The sequence below is a fragment of the Physeter macrocephalus genome, chromosome 9 (assembly GCF_002837175.3).
Source record: "Physeter macrocephalus isolate SW-GA chromosome 9, ASM283717v5, whole genome shotgun sequence".
In the NCBI taxonomy this organism is placed as follows: Eukaryota; Metazoa; Chordata; class Mammalia; order Artiodactyla; family Physeteridae; genus Physeter; species Physeter macrocephalus.
Genome location: NC_041222.1, coordinates 48,553,298 through 48,575,814, shown reverse-complemented (window position 1 = coordinate 48,575,814; position 22,517 = coordinate 48,553,298). Strand labels below are relative to the sequence as shown.

Below are 22,517 nucleotides of genomic sequence, written 5' to 3'. Positions count from 1 at the left end.
TTTAGGCTTTGCCATATGTCTCCATGATAGATTCTTCTTTAAAAACGTAAAAACCATTCTTAGGCTGAGAGCCATACAAATACAGACCTCAGGTGTATAGTTTACTACTGTATATCATCTGCAAATAATTTTTCCTTACCAACTCTTATGCCTCTAATTGATTTGTCTATAAATAGCTAATATTTCTAGCATAGGATAGAACAGCTGTGGAGATGGTGAGCATCCTTGCCTTGTTCTTGATGTTAAAACCAAGGTCTCTAGTGTTTCCTATTATGTAAGATATTGACGTTAGGACTAAGGTATATATTTTGTCTGTGTTTGACATAAATATTTGGGTAGCATACAAACATATGCAGTTGGATTTTGCAAGAATCAAATAGGTGTGAGGGTGGAAGACTAATGGGCAAATGTTGCATGTAACAAACACAGAGGGAAAGCAGATAAGCTAATAAAGAATACAATTAAACACTGACACACAGATAGTAGTAAAAGGTTAAATAACAGGCAATGAAAACAAAAAAATAAACCTTATATGCCAGAAACTACTTTTTTAAAGAGCAAAGACAGCACATCATAGAAAAAGGAATAGAGCAGATAAAACACACGTAATTATAAATATTTTGAGAAAGTTGAGACCAAAAGTATTATAGTTATACGGTAAAAATAAATGTGTAAAGACCTAACCCAGGTGCTAAAAGAAAAAAAAGTTTAACTTAGCTTACAAAGCTAGACCTAATCACATACTGTATTCCAAGAAACATAAAGAGATTCAGAAAGGGTAAAAATAAAGAACAAAGGTTATTTCAGGCAACTAAATTAAATAATTTGTAGAGGCATCTACAAAACTAATGATGGGATTTTTTTCTTCCTTGGGTCTTTTAATAAATGGTGTATCCTACCAGGTCACACATAGGCTATTATTTTCTTCATGTGATGTTGGATTTGTTTGCAAATATATTATTTAGAAATTCTGCATCAGTGTTCATGAGTGATATTGGTTTGTGTTGTTTGGGGTTTTTTTGGGGTGGGTGGGTGTTTGGGGTTTTTTTTGGGTGGGTGGGTACTGTCCTTATCAGATTTAGGTATACATCATAAATGTATTGAATGTTACACATCACAAAAACAGTTGGTAAGTTTTCCTTAATTTTCATTTTCTTGCAACAGTTTATGGTGCATTAGAACTATTTTGTTGAAAAGTTGGCTTGAATTCCTCTCTAAAATCACCTGGGCCTGGTGCTTTTTCTTAGGGTAGTTTCTTAATAATTTTTCTAGGGAAATTGGTTTGCTTTAGCTTTATTATTATCTCTTTATTATGTCTGCTTTAGCTTTAATTATCTCTCATCAGTTTTGATAATCTGTATTTTCCTAGCAGAATATCCATTTCATGTGGGTTTTCAAACTTACAGAGGGTGGCAGAGTGATTACGTGTGATTTTTTAAACACCTGCTTATTTTTCTTATTTCTTTGTGTATATACTTGTTTTCTCTGCTCCATTCTCCTTTCCCTCTGTCTCTTTGTCTCCTTTCCAATCAGGTTACTTAGTGGTTGTGTTGTTAATTTAAAAAAATAACAGATTTTTGATTATTAGGTCTGTTTCTTCTATTCTCTGTTTCGTTGATTTCTAGTTTTACCTGTAATGTTTCCTTTCTTGTCTTTTTAAAAACTCTGTCCACTTGCCTGAAATAACCTTTGTTCTTTATTTTTACCCTTTCTGAATCTCTTTAAGTATGTTTCTTGAAATACAGTATGTGATTAGGTCTAGCTTTGTAAGCTAAGTTAAACTTTTTTTTCTTTTAGCACCTGGGTTAGGTCTTTACACATTTATTTTTACCGTATAACTATAATACTTTTGGTCTCAACTTTCTCAAAATATTTATAATTACGTGTGTTTTATCTGCTCTATTCCTTTTTCTATGATGTGCTGTCTTTGCTCTTTAAAAAAGTAGTTTCTGGCATATAAGGTTTATTTTTTTGTTTTCATTGCCTGTTATTTAACCTTTTACTACTATCTGTGTGTCAGTGTTTAATTGTATTCTTTATTAGCTTATCTGCTTTCCCTCTGTGTTTGTTACATGCAACATTTGCCCATTAGTCTTCCACCCTCACACCTCAATATTTGTTTGTCTTAATAATGTATGTGGATATATTAAAATCCTCAGGATATATTAAAATCCTCACTGTCAGTTCTTTTGCTTTAGTTTTTGCATTTATCTCTTGGGTTAGATGAAGCTTATTCTCTAGATTTCTGAAGAAGGGCTCACGAGTGGTAAGGTTCTTGCATGTTTAAATGATCGGACCAAGACGTAAACAGAGGTTTTCTCATTATAAATTCTGTGCCTTTTCTGCCGCACCTCATTACTTACCTTTGTTGATACACACTGAACGTCCAACCTGGCAGACCTATTTTAGGTTTGTACTGAGTGTCTTAAAAGTGATATGAAGCATGAACTTCGTAGTCTGGTTTGGGTGGTGGCTTTCTTTTCTTGTTGCTTTTTCAAAGATTGTTTTAACTATCCTTCCTTCCTCTTATCGTACAGGACCAAGCCATATGTCATTCTACGTTCGAACCCACAAAGGGTCTACACTTTCTCAGTGGTCTCTCGGCAATGGCACCCCAGTCACGAGTAAAGGAGGGGACTACTTTGTATTTTATTCCCATGGACTCCAGGCCTCTGCATGGCAGTTCTGGATAGAAGTACAGGTGGGAACTTCCCAGTATTGCTGGTATTAGTGATCAGGTTTCCAGGTGGTATTTGGCAAGAACCTTGGGATCAGTCAGTGTTCTGCCTTCCTAGAACTAGAGAAGTAACTAATTTTCTCCTCCAGGTCTTGGAAGAACAGTCTGAAGGAGTGGTCACTGTGGCCATTGCTGCCCACTATCTTTCTGGGGAAGACAAGAGATCCTCCCAGCTGGATGCTCTGAAAGAGAAGTTCCCAGATTGGACATTTCCCTCTGCCTGGGTGTGCACCTATAATCTCTTTGTGTTTTAGTCTTGTGGATGAGCTCTAAGTACATGCCCAGTGGGATACTCCACGTGGCACGGTTTCTCCTTGTGTTTCATGGATGTTTGTATGTAAGTCAATGAATTAATGAGCACATGTTCAAAGAGCTTGAAGGGCTAACACTCTTCAGGGCCCAGCACTGTCTGTAATGGTTATGCTGTGGGGTAGTGTGCATGGCCCTTCTGACACTTGAAAATACCAGTTTTCTGGCACTTAAGTACATGTGGGTACTGCCACTACCTACATGTCATTTTATATGACCTTAAGGACGAAAGCCAACAAACCACTTTAATAGTTGTCCCCTTAGGACCATGAGAGATGCAGAAGGTATTGTAAATCCACTGTTAACGAGACAAATGACATTTTCAGTTAAAGCCCAAGACCATTTTTTGTGTGTCATTGGATGGTAGGTTAAATATCATTCACAGGAGTAATGATTCCCCTTGAGGCCTAACTGTAGGTCATTAGAAAGCAACTGCGGTAAAGACTGGGGAGGAACCATCGGGCTTTTGAGACCCCAGCCTGTGCCGAGAGCTCTGCTTCTGCATGCAGCCTTTAGTGTGCTTTACACCTCTGAAGCCCCGGTCCGTCCTCTGATGTGGAAACCTGTGTGAGTTGGTGACTCATGTCCTTCTGACAAGTGGTCACTGAGCTCCATCATTGTAATGCTTTTCTGAGGTGGTTTTCAATGCCTGTTTCCCTCTGAAACATACCTTTTCTTCCTCTCCACACCTCCTCACCATTGTGAGAAGAGCATTTGTCTAGTTACCTTTCCCTCTGAGTTTCACAGGCTCTTTTGGTTTAGAATATTGTTTGTGCAAGTATATGACGTTAACTTCCTTCTTCAGAGCACTGGTTGCCATGGTGGCTATTCTGGGGTGGGAGGAGAGTGGGGTTGGGAGTGGCTGGGCATTTTATATTTATTCTCACTTCTCAGGAGTCTTCTGTTATCCAAGGTTAAGCCTTTAGGGCATAATTTTATTGATGCACTGGGTCCTTATTTTTGTCTGTTTTCCAGCCAGTTGAATAGGTTAGTTTCTCACTAACTTACTGTGTTCAGCAGAGCTGGATTTCCTGAGACTTGAGGCTGTGGCTTGTACTGGAATGTCCTTATAGTTGTTGGTGTTCAGATCCTGCATGATGGCAGCTCTAGGACTTAGAGGTACTTTTCATGTTGAGGAAGATGGCTGTTGGCTTCCTGGCTCCAGCAGTGGTAAATTCTGCTAGCTTTCTTTTTTCCATTAAAAATGTAAAAAGACAATTTTTGCATTTAGCAAGCCTAGGCCAAAAAAAACATTTTCAAGAAAAGCCATAGTAAAACAAACAAGTGGCACTCGGATCTGCCTGAACAGAAGGAGCATAGTAAGTGTGCATTGTTGAAGAAAATACTTCTTGAAGCTGCTTGTGGGATGTATATATATATATATATATATATATATATATACAGTGTGCTTTCTGAATCATGCTCCTCATACTGCCTGCCTAATTTGTGACTCCTTAAAAACTGACCGAGCCCACACAGACAGCAGGGTTGCAGCCAGAGCTGAATGGTAACATGCTGTCACATGCGTGGACACTGGAACCATTGCTTTTCCTGGACTTTGTAGGAACCGTATAGAGTTGACCCTTGAACAGCACGGGGACAATGGGGTGCTGACCACTGTGCAGTTGAAAATTTGCATATAACTTTACAGTCATACCTCTGTATCCAAGGTTCTACAGCCATGGATTCAACCAACCACGGATTGTGTAGTACTGTAATACCCGTTTAATGAAAATAATCTGTGTATAATTGGAGCTGCACCGTTCAAACCCATGTTGTTCAAGGGTCAGCTGTATCACTAGTCTTGGGTGCTTCACGTGTCAGGCAGTACACGTAAGGTTTGCAGTGTTTATAGCTTTTATAGATTCAACAATTGTGGACGAAAAATAAATTTCAAAATACAGGCATATTTTCTGTTTCTGTGGTTAATCTGAAATAGATGAATGGAAATTATTTATAGGAAAAAGAAAAGCAAAATCACAAGTGTTGAAGAAGGCCATTACGTGAGAAACATAGTTCCTGTTGTTACTCCTTTTCAGTAATAATCATGGTTTTCTTTTTGCCTTTGAATTATTTTCCTATGCGAACAATTCTCTCTTGTTTTGGTTTTCTTGGGCATTATAAAGCTCTGATTATCGTACAAATGCTCACTAGTCTCACGGCATGCTTAATATTCTGGGGGACTGTTTTAATGCCAAAAATGGTTAAGTAATTATACACAATATTCATGGCTCTGTTAACACCGTCAATCTCTGAGATTAAAGAACTTAGTTTTTTGAGTATCTCATTTGAATAACTCATTTCTAAAAGGGTCTTTTCAAATTCTAATGCATTTCCTACAGAATTGAAAATGTACAGTACTGCACATTCAGGGAAAGTGTTGCGATTTTGAAGAAATCCTTAAAATTTACATTGTGTCTGACCTAAGATTGTTGCATGAAGTATTATTTGTTTCCACACTTTAGCAGATGTAAATAAGCACGATAGGATTCCTAAAATGTCACCACTGAGGGAGCCACTACTTATGAAGCCAGACTGCCGACTCAGGAAGCTATAGAAAAAATGATTATTATGTCTGTCTGTCTATTTCTTTTCACTGGTTTGCTAAGATTAATTATTGCCTTACAATTTAACTGAAATAAACTTTTTAACATACAAGTTAGTATGTTTAACAGAGAAACAGATCTTTTGTTTTCCTGTATCCCCTATATTTGAAGGGTATAGAGCCTTTTAAAGCTGTTAAAAAGACCTAGATGGCTCATGTGGTATCACTGATATTTTAATGGGTCATGTGAGCAAAGAACTCAACATGGAATCCATTTTACTGTGGAATGAAATTGTGCATCTGAATTTCACAGAAATCAATGGTCTATCAATCAATCATTTGGTAAATATTGAGCTACAGCATATTTAGCAGTTTTATCATTGCCACTGGAAAAGAAAATCACTGAAGGGCTAATGATATTCTTTCATAAAGTGACTGATTGATTGATTGATAGGGATAGGAGGGAGGGAAGAAAATACGGTCTTTCAGCCAGAGAGTAAACCCACTGTACATTCCAATCTTCACACAAGGAAGGGTCACCACCAGTCCCCAAACAAACAGTGTACCACTTGTGAGATCCCAGAGCTCTGTGCAAGTTACTTCCCTTCCTAAGTGAATTCCCTCCGAATAACTTCTATTCTTAAACACACCTTGCCTTCTTTTAGGGCGAATAAAGCCAAAATGCATCTATGCCTCTTTATGTCTGTTTTCGTTCGAAAAAACATCTTGGGCATTTTTGAAGTGCATCAGTACTTTTTTTGATACCACTACTTCCTGATTTGATTGATTAAGCATGTTGATAATTTATTTTCTCCAAGTTTGGCCCTACACCACGACCAAATGGATGTATACCAAGAATGGAATGTTGGTTTAACACCTCAAAAAACCAATGACACATACCAGATTATTAGAATAAAGGACTACAGTATAATCATCTCAACAGATGCAAAAAATTTTTCTGACAAAGTAACACCTTTTTACGATAGAAAACACTCAAAAAAATTAATGATAGAAGGGAACTTCCCTCAACCTGATAAAGGTCATCTATGAAAAACTCAACAGCTAACATCCTAATATATGAAAGACTCAATACTTACCCCCTAACGTCAGAAGGACAAGGATATCTACTATTGCCACTTGTATACTGTACTGGAGGCTCTGGCCAGGGCTCTAATCGCAGACGACATGATCTTCTATACAGAAAATCCTAAAGAGTCCACACACAAAACTATATTGGGTCAGCCAAAAAGTTCATTTGGGCCCAACAGTAAATGAATTCAGCAGTGCTGTAGGATCCAATTACAGCATAGTATTTATATACTAACAAACAAAGAACAATCCAAAAATAAAAATTCTATTTGCAATAACATCAAGAAGAATAAAATACTATTAAGCTTAACAAAAGTACCTATAAAACACTACTGAAAGAAATTGAAGACATGAATAACTGGAAAAACACCCCATGTTCATGGACTGGAAGGCATATTATCAAGACAGCAATATTTTCCAAATTCATCTGAATACAATCCTTATCAAAATCCTAGCTGCCTTATGTGTGTGTGCAGGTGTGCACAGAAATTGACAAGCTGATTCTAAAATTCAAATGGAAATGCACGGGACCCAGAAGAGCCAAAATGGTCCTGAAAAAAACAAACTTATGACTTACTTACACATTCAAAATCTCCTACTAAATAGCAACAGTAATCAAGACGATGTGGTACTGGCATTAAGGAAAGACCCCAGAGATCAATGTAATACAACTGACAGTTTCAGAAATAAACCCATACATTTATAGTCAATTGATTTTCGACAATTCAATAGGAAAAAAACCTTTTGTGTGTATGGTGCTGGAACAGCTGAATATTCACACACGAAAGAACAAAGTTATAGACCTCTTACTTCATACCATATACAAAAATTAACTCAAAATGGATCAAAGACCTAAATGCAGGTGCTAAAATATAAAACTCTCATTAGAAAACACAGGCATAAATCTTCATAACCTAGGATTAGGCAATGGTTTCTTGGATATGACACCCAAAAAGCTCAAGCAACCAAAGAAAAAGTTGGACTTCACCAAAATGAAAAACTTCTTTGCCTCAAAAGACAGTATCATGAAAGTGAAAAGCCCTCAGAATGAGAAAATATTTGCAAATCATCTCTCTGATAAGTCTAGTATCCAGAATATATAAAGACCTCTTGCAAACCAACAATAAATGACCCATTTGTGAAATGTGCAAAGGATGTGAATACATATTTTTCTCCTGAGAGATGTGAATGGCTAATAATCATATGAAAAGACATTAGCCATCAGGGAAATGTAAATCGAAACCATAAGATACCACTTCATACATAACTTAGATGGCTATAACCAAAAATACAGACAATAGCATGTGCTGATAGTAGAAACCAGAACCCTCCTCCACTGCTAGTGGAAATGTTTTTAAAAAAAAAAAAAAAAAAAAAAAGGCACAGGCACTTGGTAATTAGGCATTGCCTCAAAAAAATTAACCAGTTATATGACCCAGCATTTCCACTGCTAGAGGGAACTGAAAACATATGTCCACCCAGAAATTTGTACATCAATGTTCATTATTAATGATGGTCAAAAAGTGGAAACCACCCAAATGTCCCTCAACTGATGAATGGGATAAACATGTAGTATATCCATAAAATGGATTATTTAGCCTTAAAAAGGAATAAACTACTAATATACAAAGTTGAAAACCTCATGCTAAGTGAAAGCCAGACAGAAAAAGCCACATATTTATATAAGTCCATTTAGATGAAATGTCCAGAACAGGCAAATTCAGAGACAGAAAGCAGATTTAGGAAAATAGGAAAAAGTCAAAATTCCACCTATTATTTTAGTCACACGTATTAGAGATGACTAGTTTCCTCTGGTATGTGTAATTTTATATCATTTTTTCATTATATTTTGAATATTTTCCATGTCATCAATATGGACCATCTGTTCCAATTGCCTATTTATTGCCATGCCTCTAGGATGCTGCCACCTCTTGATGCTCCTATTCTAAATAATTCTGCATACACATTTAAAATCTAAATTTCTAGTTATTTCATAAGGAAAATTCTAAGAGAATTATATAATGAAAAGAATGGTTTTATGACTTTCAATACATATACTTTTTGCTGTTAATTTGAGATGATGAATAAACAAAAGTTCATGTAATGGTTTTATTGCCCTTTACCAAGTAAAAAAATACACATTACAGAAGTAGCAGCAACTTTAATTACAAGCAAAGGTTGACTCTACGCCCAAATGACTTCTTGTTTTGGTATCAGCAAATAATTTAAACTTCAAATAGTTATATTGAATATTTAAATTCATTGTTTAAAATTATGGCTTAAACAGTCGATATGTGATCCAAACAAGGCAAAATTAAAATATGAATTTAAAAAATTAAAGTATGTAACACATTACCAAAGAGAAATTTTCTGTAAAGTTGCCTTTTGCCTTGGGGCCACCTATATCTGTTAGTTGAAAAACAAGTAGTTTATAAAAGAAAAGTTTCGTTCATGGCGTTAACCACAGGAATACAGTTAACTTACTGGTGCCCTGCTTTTAGAGTGCAAGATGAACCCAGCAGCACATTAGGATACCTGAAAAAGATCATAGCTGTTTACAATGGTAAGTCATGTTTATTGACTAAATACTCACACCAAACACAGAAGTAATGCTAGTTCTTCTCCTAATGGACTAGGACAGGAGAAGAAATTCTTCAGTTTAGTTTCTTGCTGGGCTGCATGTACTCACATGGGAAACATTTTCTATCTTAAAATTCAGGGAAAGGTGGTTTAAAACAAAGGCTTGAATAAACATAGCACCAGAAGGACCAGGTACCAGTAATCACATATTCCACCCATTCAGGAGTTTTTGTATGGGAAATTATTGCACTTGTAATGTGAAAAGTAAGTGATAGTAAATTACCAAACTCAATAATTTAAAACCGTTTGATGAATTATGAACAAAGCATTTTCAAAATGGTTTTGGGTTTCCCTTGAAAGGAAACCTGGCTAGGACAACTAAAGCTAGCCACTTACTTTAAAAAGCAAGGATAGAGGACCAAGTTTTATTTCTAAACTGTAATTGCACTATGAGAAGAGAGGCTGTTTTACATAGTGGTATGAATTTGGTCCACATCAAATACATTGTTATTATAAAAATAAGTTCATTTTTGTAAAAAATAACATTGCATTCCTTTGTTCAAATTGCACAGTACAAACAAGCTATCTAAATTAATACTGTTATAAGGTAATTGATGTACATACAGTGGGTATGTGTTCAGTCTAAAGCAATTGAGTATGCAGTCATGTTTTCATAATGTATGAAAACTAAAGTTTGTCATTTCTAGAAATACATAAAATATTTAAAAAGTTACAATGAAGAATGCATTCTTTACATACTAATTTTTAGTAGCCGTGATAATACAGGATTCAGCAGTCTATTTACATAAAAGTCCATTTTTATTCAATTTACAAAAGCAATAAATAAGAAACTACATTAATTTGCACAAAACCTGTTTCATTTCATGATCAGTGTGACCATTTCTGTTACCTTAATGACCAAGCCAATAAACCTGTCTTCCTCTATGAAGACTGCTTGTATTTGGAAAGAAGAGCAAGCCCTGTCTTTGTTCCAAGAGTGAGTATCTATAGCCATGCAGAATCCAGCATAAAACCTTACAAATTATAGTACAAGCCCTAAAAATATGAACAGTGCCTTTGAGTATACTTACACAAGAGTACTCACAAAAAGATAACAATTCTTTGATATAAAATAGTTTAGTGGTATCTAATAGCATAATTGATAAGAACTCCTCAGACCTCAGCGCACGCTGACCTAGCAGGAACCAAGCTTGCTAAAAAGCAGGCATACTGACTCACAGGTAAATAGCTTCCATCAATTCAGGACCGGGATTTAACAGGCTAGAAGAGGAGCATATCTCCTTCATACAGGCACCTCTTATGCTAGGGCAGGCATCTATTCAGAGGCCCAGTTAGGGAGGCCAGTGCTCTTGATCCAAGGGGGCATACAGGTAGCTCAAGTACTTGATGAGCTATAGCAAGCACCTTAGCATTGGTTTTTAAAAAGCAGTCTGAACACACGCTGAACCAGAAAACATAGGAAGCTGTAAGTAGTGAAAAGTGTTTTGCTCATCTGGGGCAAAACAATCCCTGTGGTTTAAGAGCTACCAACCTTTAAGAATAAAACCAAAATATTTTCATGTACATCTGTACAATATTCTTTATTACTTCCACTGCAGCTTAAAAAATTTATGAAAGATGATTTTTTTGATATCACATTTTTATGGACTCAAAGAGATTTCTTAGAGGAGAAAGAGTTAGTTAAAATTTAGTAATACCTTACCAGAGTCTCTGAGCTGAGTTCTCTCCCTGGTTAAATCATCCAACTAGGTCACAGTGTCCTCAGCTGCATGCTGCCGCTAATTAATACTGCCCATGGTGACGGCACCCATTGTTGTTAGGACACAGAACAGTCGTAAGTCCCATCCTGAAAAGGTTCCTCCTCCTCTGCTCGGGTTGTGTCCTCCTCCTTCCGGCTGACCAAACTGCTACCTCCGACCTCGCCCTGGGGGATGCTCCCGTGGCCGGAGGAGCTCCTGTTCTCCTCTGCCCGGGGGTTAGTCTGTTCAGGAGTCTTACCCACAGTTATTGGCTGGAAGGCTTCAGGCTGGACCTGCTCTTCTGTTATCTCACTGAGCTTTTGCAGTTGTGGCTTAATGATGTTTAAAAATGGCTTATATCCAGGACTAAGTAGAAGAAAAAGGAAATTAGCTCTCCTTCTGCCACATTCAAAAGGCTCCCTAGCATGTTATGGATGAATTCCTACTAAGCACTGATATAGTAAGGTCAATGAAAGATTGTGGGGGAGGGGAGGAGGCACAGAAGGGTCGGGAGGAAAGGCTTTTTAGGTGCCAAGGCCACCATAGAGGGAGCAGCACATAATGTAAGTGTGAGCACAAAGAGCAAAGACTGATATTCTTTATCCAGTGTTACGATTAAAAATCATATTCTATAATCTTAAGCACCGATAGGATTTCAGACTTGAAAAACAGGACCTTCAGAGAACATTTAACATGAATGAATCTACCAATTAAGGAAAACTAGACCCAAGTAAGGGAAATCCCAAATCCACACATAACTGGTGACACAGGGGTAGAATCCCAGGCTCTTTTAACTTCATTCACTACTATTAATTTGGGCTTGTTAGTAATTGCCATGGAATGTTAAATTCACACAGACCTTAAATTTTTATCTTCTCAAAGCAGATGTTTTTAGCTTATTACCGTCAACTTGACAGAACTAAAAATCACAAGTTCCACCCTAGTTCTAAGATCATGTGTACTGCATCAGTCTTGAGTCAGTGACATGTATTCACTGACCAACACTATCTCAATGCATATTACTCATCTAAACTGGTATAAAATGGTAACTAAAGAAACTAGCCTTTAAAATGAATATACAAAAGGAGTTTTTATTTCTGGCAACCTAAAAAATCTCCAAATAAATAAACAAGAACTAAGCCTTAATGTGAAAGGACAGGACTCACCAAAGGACAGTGAAGATAACAAACCTAATGAAACTAGCACTTACCAATCTGTAGAGGCCCATCTGTCCACAGCATGCAGCCCTGTCTTTATGTTCTGTAACATCTCTCCATCTACCTCTGAAGATTGTATAATAACCAAAATCTGGTTGATTATTGAGGATTCTCTGAGAATCAGGCCTATAACAACACACCAGTCCAGACATCCTGCCTCCATGAAGATGTGTAGCAAATACCTACATATATAAGCAGAAACAAAAATGACTGATACTAAAAATGATCTACAGATGTACATAAGGGCAATCATTATCGGGAAAGTATCCTCCATACCCAATTTGCCCAAATATCCTGAGTAGGCATTCTATGCTTTCAAAATGCTGAGAAACTCACCGAAGCTGAACCTGGGATTTGTGAGGCCCTTTACTTGCCAACTCCATGGAGATGTGCTCTAGGTCTGACTGAGTTAAACTGAGTGTGGAGAAATTTTCATCGACCATTGTCCAGTCTCCATCCACCATGGAGCTACTTTCAGTCAAGTCTGTGGCTGAACCAATACTGCATTCATCACCTGATGAAGAATTGCCAAAAGTTACAAACTACCTTCATGCAGAAAATATGTTTTCCTTTCATTATAAATATTAGCTGTCTCTCAGATGTTGATTTCTCTTCAGGATTTTGAGACCAAAACATTAAATCCACTACTAAAACTCCCATGTTACATTAATAGTAGTAGATATAAAAAAAAATTAGAGAGGTAACCAGGCGTTATGTGCCTTCATACTACCTAAGAAGTAGTCTTGCCCACCTGAAGAAAAAAAAAAACACCTAGCAATAATTTGTCTTTTTGTGTGTGTGTGTGGGCGGGGAGGTTGGGGGCATGCTTCGCGGCTTGTGGGATTTTAGTTCCCTGACCAGGGATTAAACCTGGGCCCCCTCAGCAGTGAGAGTACAGAGTCCTAACCACTGGACCGCCAGGGAATTCCCGATCATGTTTTTAGATTCAATTACCAATTTACAAGAAATACAGAGGAAACTGTTTAAACCATGAAGATGCAATAACCTAAAATCCACATCATGAGAAAATCCACAGAAGCAAGTTTCTTCAATGAATAAATTGCAAGGGGGAAAAAAAAAGAGATGGGGAGGGGGAACAATCACTAAAAAGAAAATTAAAAAACATAATCACAGTGTGGGAATCTGATTTGGATCTTGATTCAAACCATAAAAAAATTATGACATTATAAAACAGTTGGAATTTGAATATTTACTGGATATTTGATGGTATTAAGGAATTACTATTAAATTTTTAGAGAGATGTTAATGGTATGATTATCATTATTTTCAAGAAGAGTCTTCAGAAATATATACTGAAATGTTCACAGATAAAATATATCATGTCTTGGATTTAGTTCAATAATACAGGAAGGGGAAAGTGGATAAAACAAATTTGTTCCTGAGTTGGTAATAACTGGAGTGGGGGCTGGCGGGAGGGTGTCCATCATACTATTATTTCTCCTTTTTAAATATGTTTGAAGTGATCTCTTTATAAAGTTTTCTAAAAAAAAAAAGCAATGATGCCACCTCACGTCCATTAGGATGCTGCTATCAACAAAACCAGCAAATAAGTGTTGGTGAGGATGTGGCAAAACTGGAATCCTTGCCAATGTTGGTAGGAATGTAAAATGGTGTAGCTGCTATGGGAAAGAAATTGAAAACAGAATTATCATATGATCTGTCAATCCTACTTCTGGGTATATACCCAAAAGAATTGAAAGTAGGGTCTCGAAGAGACCTCCCATGTTCACTGTACTCCCACATTCATTACAGCATAACTCACAATAACCAAAAGGTGGAAGCAATGCAAATGTCCCCTGATGGATGGATAAAATGTGGTATAAACACATAATGGAATATTATTCAGCCTTAAAAAGAAAGGAAATTTCCATGCATGCTACAACAGGGATGAACTTTGAGAACATTATGCTAAGTGAAGGAAGCCAGACACAAAAAGACAAATACACAGAGACAGAAAATAGAATGGTAGTTGCCAGGAGTTGGGGGAGAGAGGGATGGGGAGCTGTTATTCAGAGTATAGAGTTTGGTTTTGCAAGATGAAAAGAATTAAAAGAGTTCTGCAGGTTGGTTGCACAACAATACAAATGTAGTTAATACCACTGAACTGTACACTTAAAAATGGCTAAGACAGTAAATTTTACATGTATTCTACCAAAATTTACAAAGAAAGTCATGGCAGCTATATGCCTCTCCACATAGCAGAAGCTCCGGTAACAGTGATGACACACTGAAAATCAAACATCAGGTGAATGCCTGGCCATTATAAAACTCCAGAAAATCAGACCAATTGCTACTTAAGTTCTTATATAAACCTAAACAACATAAATCACTTTAAAACTTCTTCAATCTGTAATGTAACCATTACTATAAGTGCAGAAGTTGACACACATTTTTCGATAAAGGGTCAGACAGTAATATTTTGGCTTTGAAGGCTAAGAGGCAAAATTAAGGATATCATGCAGGAATTTATAAGAGAAAAAATTTTTCCATAAATTTGTATCAGTGAAATAAAAAAATAGAAGATAACTGGGTACAATTTTTTGATACAGGTCTACCTATGAGAAGAATGGAATTCTTTACACACGGGTAACATTTTGCTTACTTGAGGTTCAAAGTTAGTGTTTCTGTATCATCAAAGTTGATTACAAAGCTTCATTTATTAGTGCTGAGCTGTAATGAGAATTTACCTATTTCATTTATCTAAAAGAAACATGGCAAAGTATCATCAAGGCCAATATGGCCTTGTTCTAGTAACTATCCACCTCTCCAGCAGATACTAATGGCTAATCCTCAAGGACATATCTTGAAAGAAAAGAGTGAAGCTCTGTCTCTGAAGTGCTATAGCATATAAACTTTCCTCCACAGGAACTGAAGAAGAACTAGGGTTTAAAACGATATCTACCTTTATTAGATAAAGGTGAAAGGAAGGCGTCTTGCATCTGTGGTCCATGCGATGAGGCTGTGTCTATTTCATGATGCGTGGGGCCGATGTTGCCGAGCCAGCTCTGACTTCGTTGGACATTAGAGATGCCAGCGTCTATCTCAAGGTTCAAAAAAGGGTCGGCTGACTGGGACGTTAACAGCTGCTCTCCCACTGCAAGGTAGGTCCAAAAACAAAGAAAAAATTGCGAATTAAAGGTGCACACACTGCCATTTCCAATTTAGTTCTTTCAGCTTCTCTTCCCTCACCAACCCCAAATACTAAAAGTTCAGAGCTAATTACTGTCCCTACACTGCATCATCCATCCACTGAACCAGGGATGTGGAACTGTAACAGAATGGACTGACTATATAACGCCACCCAGCAGTCATCTTATATCATCATGTATCTTACCAGAACCAGGCAAAACTTTATTCTGTTCATCTTTAAATGATTTTCCTTGGTTTTAACATGACATGAAGTTTCCAAATGCCATAATAAAGGTTTTTGTTTGAATTTTCATAAGTGGTAATAATTACAACAGTCTTCTTTAAAAGACCTGAACTAAAAACCTTTTTTCTTTTATCAAAGTACAGTTTCACTTTGTCCTCTCTCCTAATTTAGAAGATGGCCCAAACTCTCAAGATGCATTTTTATCCTTTCTCTGGAATGAGTCCTGTCAGGTAAGTCACAATTTAGCTCATTTTGAGGTCTGTGATTAAGAACTCCTTCCTACAAAAAAAAATGTGGGAGCTTCTATGTTCAGTCAATGCTCAACTTGTTGATCATCTGATACAACAATTGGTTGGATTTATAAATTAGACTTCAAGGTCGTAAGACCTAGAGACATATGTTCTACTTTATTTACATCCTTAGTCAAATGGTGGATGTTCCAAGTGATGCACGAAAAGTTAGCTTTTATCTGTTCTGACCTTGGAATGAAAAGACTTCCTTGAATATCAACTAACAGCAAAATATCTAAATATTTGGAGCAAAATACAATCCTCCCTGTACAAGTAACACAAAGCCTACATTACCTGTTCGGTATTTTCCATTTTTGAAAGGAGAACTGAGAGAAGAAGCTGGGATGATGGGAAGTGGCCACAGGAAATCTTTGTGGAGTCTCTTCAGGGCTAACACAAAGTTGTCTACTCGGGCAGCTCGGGTACGTTCCTTGTATAGCCAACTAATTAGTTCAAAGCCCAGCTGGGCTGCAAAGCAGCCGAGATCCTTTAGCCGAACTTCTTCTAAGAGATGCCGGGCATGTCTCCAGAGCATCATATCAATATACACGTTCTCAGCACAGTCACTGTCTTTGCTCCATCTGTAAGTGGGAACACAAGAAAGCTACAGAACAATCTTCACTGGAGGACTTCAAATACTTTTATGAAGTAGCACTGAAAACACTGACAAGGAGGTAAGGCATCTAAGATCTAATTCTGACTGAAGATGAAGTATTAGGGCTTCTCCATGTGATACCACAATCTATTAAACAACACCTGGATCATAGTAGCCTCTTAAAACATATTTGTATAATGAAAACAGAATAGGAAAGAACAGGAGACTGACAAAGTCAAACCAGGAAGAGGATGGTGGCTGCATAAAGGAAAGAAAGGGAGCAAATAAATGCTGTATTTGAAAAGACCAATGAAAAGAGGGAAGATCAGATCAAAGAAACTAACGAGAGAGAAGCACACTGAAATGAAGTCTCTTAATGTGAGTTTTATAGACACATAAAAACAAAACGGATTTTTAAAAATTAACTGCTAAATATAGTCTATTGTCCCGTATTCACATAAACTGACGTGGTATAACTGGTCTGGTCACTGGGTGACGGGGTGCTTTCACCAAGAGGCAGTACTGGAGCAGGACTGCCTGCATTCAGATCTTGGCTCTGCCACACATTAGTTGTACGAACATAAAGCAAGTTTATTTTTCTGGGCCTCTGTTTTTCACCTGTGTAATGTGGAACAGTATCTACCCATATGGAGCTGTTGTAAGGACTGAAAGACCTACACATGGAAATGCTTAGAACCGTGCCTAGCACATAGTGAGTGCTTAGTATATATTAGCCAGCACTTTTAAATTCAGGGCATGGCTGAGAAGCTACTGTTTGCCTGGCAATTGTTTACAATCCTCCATGGTTGCATTTAACTTGTTTATAACCCATAACTGGGTGTGTTTGTGTGTGTGTGTGTGTGTGTGTGTGTGTGCGCGCGCGCGCGCTCGCGCGTGCTGGGAATGGGGCTGTATTAATGGATGTGATAAGAAAAAGCAGTAAAACATCACAATAAAAAATGTTCAATAGGCTCTCACTACATGTCAGGCACTGTAAGAATACACACAGAACCAAATAACACAGGAAGGAATACAAGGACCTCACAAAGCAGAGGAAATTCTATTTTATAACGTTCAGAATGAGTTCATAGTTTCCTCTCAGGAGACAATAACCCATCTATGTGTAATGTAGGTTTCAGGCTCCAGGATACATTTCTTTTTGGCTTCCACTGTTTAATGACTTCTCCACTCAGAAGAGTCACAGGAGAGTCAAGTACATGAGAACTAAATTTTACTTTTTGTCAAGAGGTATAGTTGGAAAGAAGGGTAAAACTGCTAACTGTAAGAAGGCTTTTGAATTATCTGCAGATTTATCTATCTTCTTTTTTTATTCTGGTCCTCTATTATCAGAGGTAATTTAAAGTTAGTGGCACTCAGCTTGGGCACATCAAGATCTACTCCAGTACGAAGGGCAGAAACTGTACAAAGAATAAAGAAGTGAACTTTGGAGAAAGAAAAAAGGGAAGCCTTTTGGGAATGTAAAACGGAATTGCAATTGGGCTTCCCTGGTGGCGCAGTGGTTGAGAGTCCATCTGCCGATGCAGGGGACACGGGTTCGTGCCCCGGTCCGGGAAAGATCCCACATGCCGTGGAGTGGCTGGGCCCGTAAGCCATGGCCACTAAGCCTGCACGTCCGGAGCCTGTGCTCCGCAATGGGAGAGGCCACAACAGTGAGAGGCCCGCGTACCGCAAAAAAAAAAAAAAAAAAAAAAAAGAAAAAAGGAATTGCAATTGGATCAAATAGCTGTTTTCCCAAGATGCAATTTTACAAATACCCTGAAATGCAATGTGTCACAGAATGCCCTAAAACCAGTAACGGCTCTTCATTCTTTTACCTTTTTCCAGAAGGGCCAGACGGCATACTTAGTGTTTTCTGTAAGCTGAATTTACTAGCAGGAACATTTTCAGCTGACTGGGATAAACTGATGCTTCGATTCCTGAAGAACTCAAATCCACCACTTGAACTGGGTTCCTATGATTACACACCGTACAGTTAGAGGAAGATGCCACGTGGGTGTAATGGCCTAGAGAAGCTGTGCAATTCTGCAACTAACCTGAGCTGTAGGTGTGGATGGAGGCGTCTCAGATTCTCCAGAGCCAATGGCTTTAAGAAATCGAATCATGTGTCGACACAGGTCCCACTTGCTTTGTTCCAGGGCTGTGTTGAACAGAAGGGTGGCATGTTGCCTACTTACTGCTGGGACTTCCATGTTCTAGAAAAACAACCAAGGAAGACAAGAATTCCTTTTATATACTAAAAATGACTTGGGAAGATATAGGCAATTCTTTATCTCCACGGTGCCCTAAACCCAGAGAAGTAATGCAGCTACAACATGGGGATACTTTAACAGTAAAATTAAAAGGAGCATTAAAAAGTACCATACAAGGAAAAGTGAGGCAAGTACTCTGCTGGTGTAATATAATGTATGATTTCTTGAACTCCCACTATTGCCAGATATCTTACATAAACCTTACATACCTTCTCTCATTTCTCCTAGTGACTCTCAAAATATGTGTATCATTCCCATTTTACAGATGAGAAAACTGAGTTAAATAACTTGTTGAAGATCAATAGAAAAGAATATAAATTTGTCTCCCTGACTCCAAAAAAGCTCAGGTCTATTTCCTGTGACAGAGAGTTTTCTGAGAATGTGACTAAAAAAATATCTTTGCTTTGGGCAATAGTATGTAGTCCTGCTACACAATGAGATTCTCTGTAATTTTTTCACAAATTTAAACTTGCTGCTTGCCTTGGCCTTCATGGAAAGGTGCCTAACAGCAAGTTCAACTGTAATTACAATCCACAGCAACTTAGGAATTCTGATCAAGTTTCAATTCCATTGCTTGGGAGATCACTGAAAGTCTAAGGAGTGACCTAAAACAAAAAACAGCTGCATTTATTGTTTGTTTTTATGACTGTGTGGCCTTTTAAGAATACCCAAGGAATCACAGAATCGCAGGGCCACCCAGCTTCTGCCTGAATATCCCCTCTGGTTTCAATCAGTTGCCATGAAGCAAATAAACTGACAGGAAAACTGCTTCAGGCAGAATTTCAAACCAGGTTTATGGTTAGCTTCTTTAATCAATGAAAACAACTCTGCAGTAATTTTAAAGAACTTTTAAATGTAACCTATTAAATTCACATCAGACTAATAGGAAAGCAAACTATCAAGCCCTTTTGTCAAATGTATAATGAAACAAATTTTCAGGAGTCTCAAAGAACCCATTATTTCGAGAAAAACTGTGTAATTACTGTGGCAGGTTTGGGTCTTCCGTGCTTGCTATGGGGAGCCTAATCAGAGTCCCCTCAGCAATTCCACACTGTAAGGAGAGAGATTATTGTGGAGGCTCAGACAAACCCACTGATATTCAAAATAATTCTTTATTATTATGTTTCTTATATTTCAATAATCTTATGTAATATGTGCATATCATTATATGTACTATATGTATATACATATATGTATACATACACTTAAGTATTATTCAAAATAATACTGTAAACTCATTAATTTGTTTTAGGCCTATTTATGGACAAACAGGATTAAAAAAACACAACCCTGAAATGTTACTTTATGATAGTAAAGAAATTTTCTGCCATCATATGGTAAGACTGAGTTCTTCAAAAGGAAAGATAAAAACTGAACAGAAAACATGACTGTAATAGTTCTTTAAACACAATCACAGTGCCAACAGAGGACATTTGCCTTCCTTTTCCTCTAGGTTTACGCTCAATAATTCTTATACCTTTGTAAGAAGAGAATTGTTACCTGTAAAATAATAAGGTACGAGGCAGCAGTATCCAAATCCTGAGCCATCAAACATTCCTCAAACAAGTCCTTCGGGTTTCCAACGGCTGCAAAAAGGTAATTCCACAGGGCATATTCAGTCTTCCTGGCACAATGAACAACTGTCTGCAGGAAGAGTGGGAACTCGGTGATAAATTTTGCCACAGTGGGAAGCAGAGGGTCGGGAATGGGCTCCCGTGAGGTAGCTTCTTCTTCCAGCACTTCATGGAGCATGAGCTCCAGCACGTGAGGAAAGTAAGGTAACGCGGCACAGGACTGGGCTAAAAGCAAGGCTTGTTCCCCAAGGTTCCTCACCAGCAGCTGACGTAGAATGTGGTGGAGGTAGATCTGAGAGGTTCTCTCCACAACACAGAAAGGGAAGAGCACCTCCAGCTGTTCCCTAGCACTGTTCCGAGTATACAAAGAATCATAGAGTACAGTGTCATTGACAGCACCAAGGACTAATGCATCTTCAAACAGAACAGCCAGGGGGTAGATATTTATGTGGAAAGGCAGCATGATCCGCTGGGACAAGAAGGAATGGGGCTTACGGTGATCCCTAGGGAAGAGAGGGAGCCAAACTTTCATCCCTGAACCTCCACAGCTCAGCCAGAGGGCCTCCAAAAGGTGACGCTTTTGTTTATTTGCTCGACACGTGGTCCAGACATTTTCAACAGACTGGGCTAGTACAACAGGAGGACAGAATGGCAGCTGGAGAAGGAGAGACAGAAATCAGTTTTTTCCCTATTAAATTTGTAGATTCCTAAGTTATCCTAGGTACTAGTTTCCCAAGTCTTTCAAAATGATAGTGTAAATTTTGGGGAAAATTAGGGGAATTTATTTAGAGTCAGAGTTAACAATAGTACCCTGACTTTCAAAGTATGTGTATTTAAATCTAAAAAAAACCCAAGAGAACACCCTCCCCACCCCAAGGAACTTCACCAATTCATCCTGTTTTTCCATTAGAATTTGTAAATAATAATGCCTAAGCAGTAACATCCGGCATACAGAGCATTTTATTATCATTTTAGGACCTCACCTTCCACCCTTCACAAAAGTCTTGTACCCAGAGGCTTAAGACTTATTTATGTACTTACTCACTTTCCAAATCACAAGATAATACTCTCCTCTTAAATTCTTTTATTCCTTCATCCTCCTCCCATACATTCTTAACGTTTTAAATGACTTGCACTTTACTCACAAGTTTCCTTTGGTTAGGGTTACTGTCCTTCTCACGGATCTGAGGGCCTGATCTGTCCCTCTGCATCATGATGAGCTGTCCTGCAAGATTCAGCATAATGCTCTCTGCATCACGAGCCTGAAAGAAAAATAAACTGTATTCATAAAAATTAATAGGTATGTTTTCAGCATCTCCCCCACCACTGCATAAGGTTTACAGGTTAAACAAACAATACTGAGTGTGTACTATGTACAGTCATTCTGCTAGGCTCTGTGGAAGTACAAGGAGCTGTCTGGCTAGGGTAGAACAAGCTTAACACAATGTAATTAATGAACAATGCAAGTGAACATAAAATTGAGGGCAGAGCTGAATTATCCTGGAAAAACTAAAAGACCTTCAGAAGTTCATAAAAATGAGACATCGCTTCAGTGACCTGGCAGGCACAGCTAGACAGGGCTTCAAGGATGAGGTGGGACTTGAAGGGTGAGGTTAACATACACGAGTGGGAGAAAAAGCGTTGGTACTTTAGTTGAAGAATGCAATATAAACAACACGGAGGTAGGATAAAATAGTTCTACTGGGAAAGTGAGAACAATCTGGCTAAATTAGGGATATTATGAGAAAAAATGCTGATGGTAACCGACCTTCAAAGAGGGCTTGGAAAGTCAGGTAAAAATATAGCAGGAAATAAGCCACTATGTATGGTCCTTGAATAAGGGAGTTACTAAAAATTCTGAGTTATTCAGGATGGATTATTGAGGAGAGGAAGATATCATGGGTGGTGACTTCAAGAATGAAGGAAATAGTCTGCCTTTTTATTAAGGAAAATTTCAATCAAACTCCAAAGTAGAGAACCTAGTATAATGATTTTCACTGAACCCTATCACCCAGCTTTAAGTTTCAGGAGCACTGTTTTAAAATGAATCTCAGACATCAAGTCATTTTCACTTGTAAAGAGGAAAAAGCATTTTTTTTTTTTTTTTTTTTTTTTTTTTTGTGGTATGCGGGCCTCCCTCTGTTGTGGCCTCTCCCG

General features: G+C 37.9%; 2 protein-coding genes across 12 annotated transcripts in view; one reads left to right on the top strand and one right to left on the bottom strand.

Annotated features, from left to right (window-relative positions):
* The window catches only part of ERMP1 (endoplasmic reticulum metallopeptidase 1), a 58,581-nt gene extending 55,590 nt beyond the window's left edge, over positions 1 to 2,991 (top strand). For all 3 annotated transcript variants that reach the window (XM_007108078.4, XM_028493964.2, XM_028493963.2), the window contains 2 exons: positions 2,538 to 2,701; positions 2,827 to 2,991. In XM_007108078.4, coding sequence (XP_007108140.2) covers positions 2,538 to 2,701; positions 2,827 to 2,991 — 329 coding nt within the window. The remainder of the gene's footprint in view (positions 1 to 2,537; positions 2,702 to 2,826) is intronic.
* The window catches only part of RIC1 (RIC1 homolog, RAB6A GEF complex partner 1), a 174,437-nt gene that overhangs the window by 27,646 nt on the left and 124,274 nt on the right, over positions 1 to 22,517 (bottom strand). For 5 of the 9 annotated variants that reach the window (XM_007108079.4, XM_024126775.3, XM_024126774.3 and 2 more), the window contains 9 exons: positions 21,506 to 21,622; positions 20,287 to 21,015; positions 18,571 to 18,729; positions 18,352 to 18,488; positions 16,216 to 16,502; positions 15,161 to 15,352; positions 12,574 to 12,751; positions 12,231 to 12,419; positions 8,793 to 11,386 (listed from right to left, as the gene is read on the bottom strand). In XM_007108079.4, the coding sequence (XP_007108141.1) occupies positions 11,098 to 11,386; positions 12,231 to 12,419; positions 12,574 to 12,751; positions 15,161 to 15,352; positions 16,216 to 16,502; positions 18,352 to 18,488; positions 18,571 to 18,729; positions 20,287 to 21,015; positions 21,506 to 21,622 (2,277 nt within the window). In that variant the 3' untranslated portion in view covers positions 8,793 to 11,097. Of the gene's footprint in view, positions 1 to 3,026; positions 4,235 to 8,792; positions 11,387 to 12,230; positions 12,420 to 12,573; positions 12,752 to 15,160; positions 15,353 to 16,215; positions 16,503 to 18,351; positions 18,489 to 18,570; positions 18,730 to 20,286; positions 21,016 to 21,505; positions 21,623 to 22,517 lie in introns of those variants that run through there. The other 4 variants (XR_003681263.2, XR_008618234.1, XR_003681261.2 and 1 more) reach the window with 4 other exon arrangements.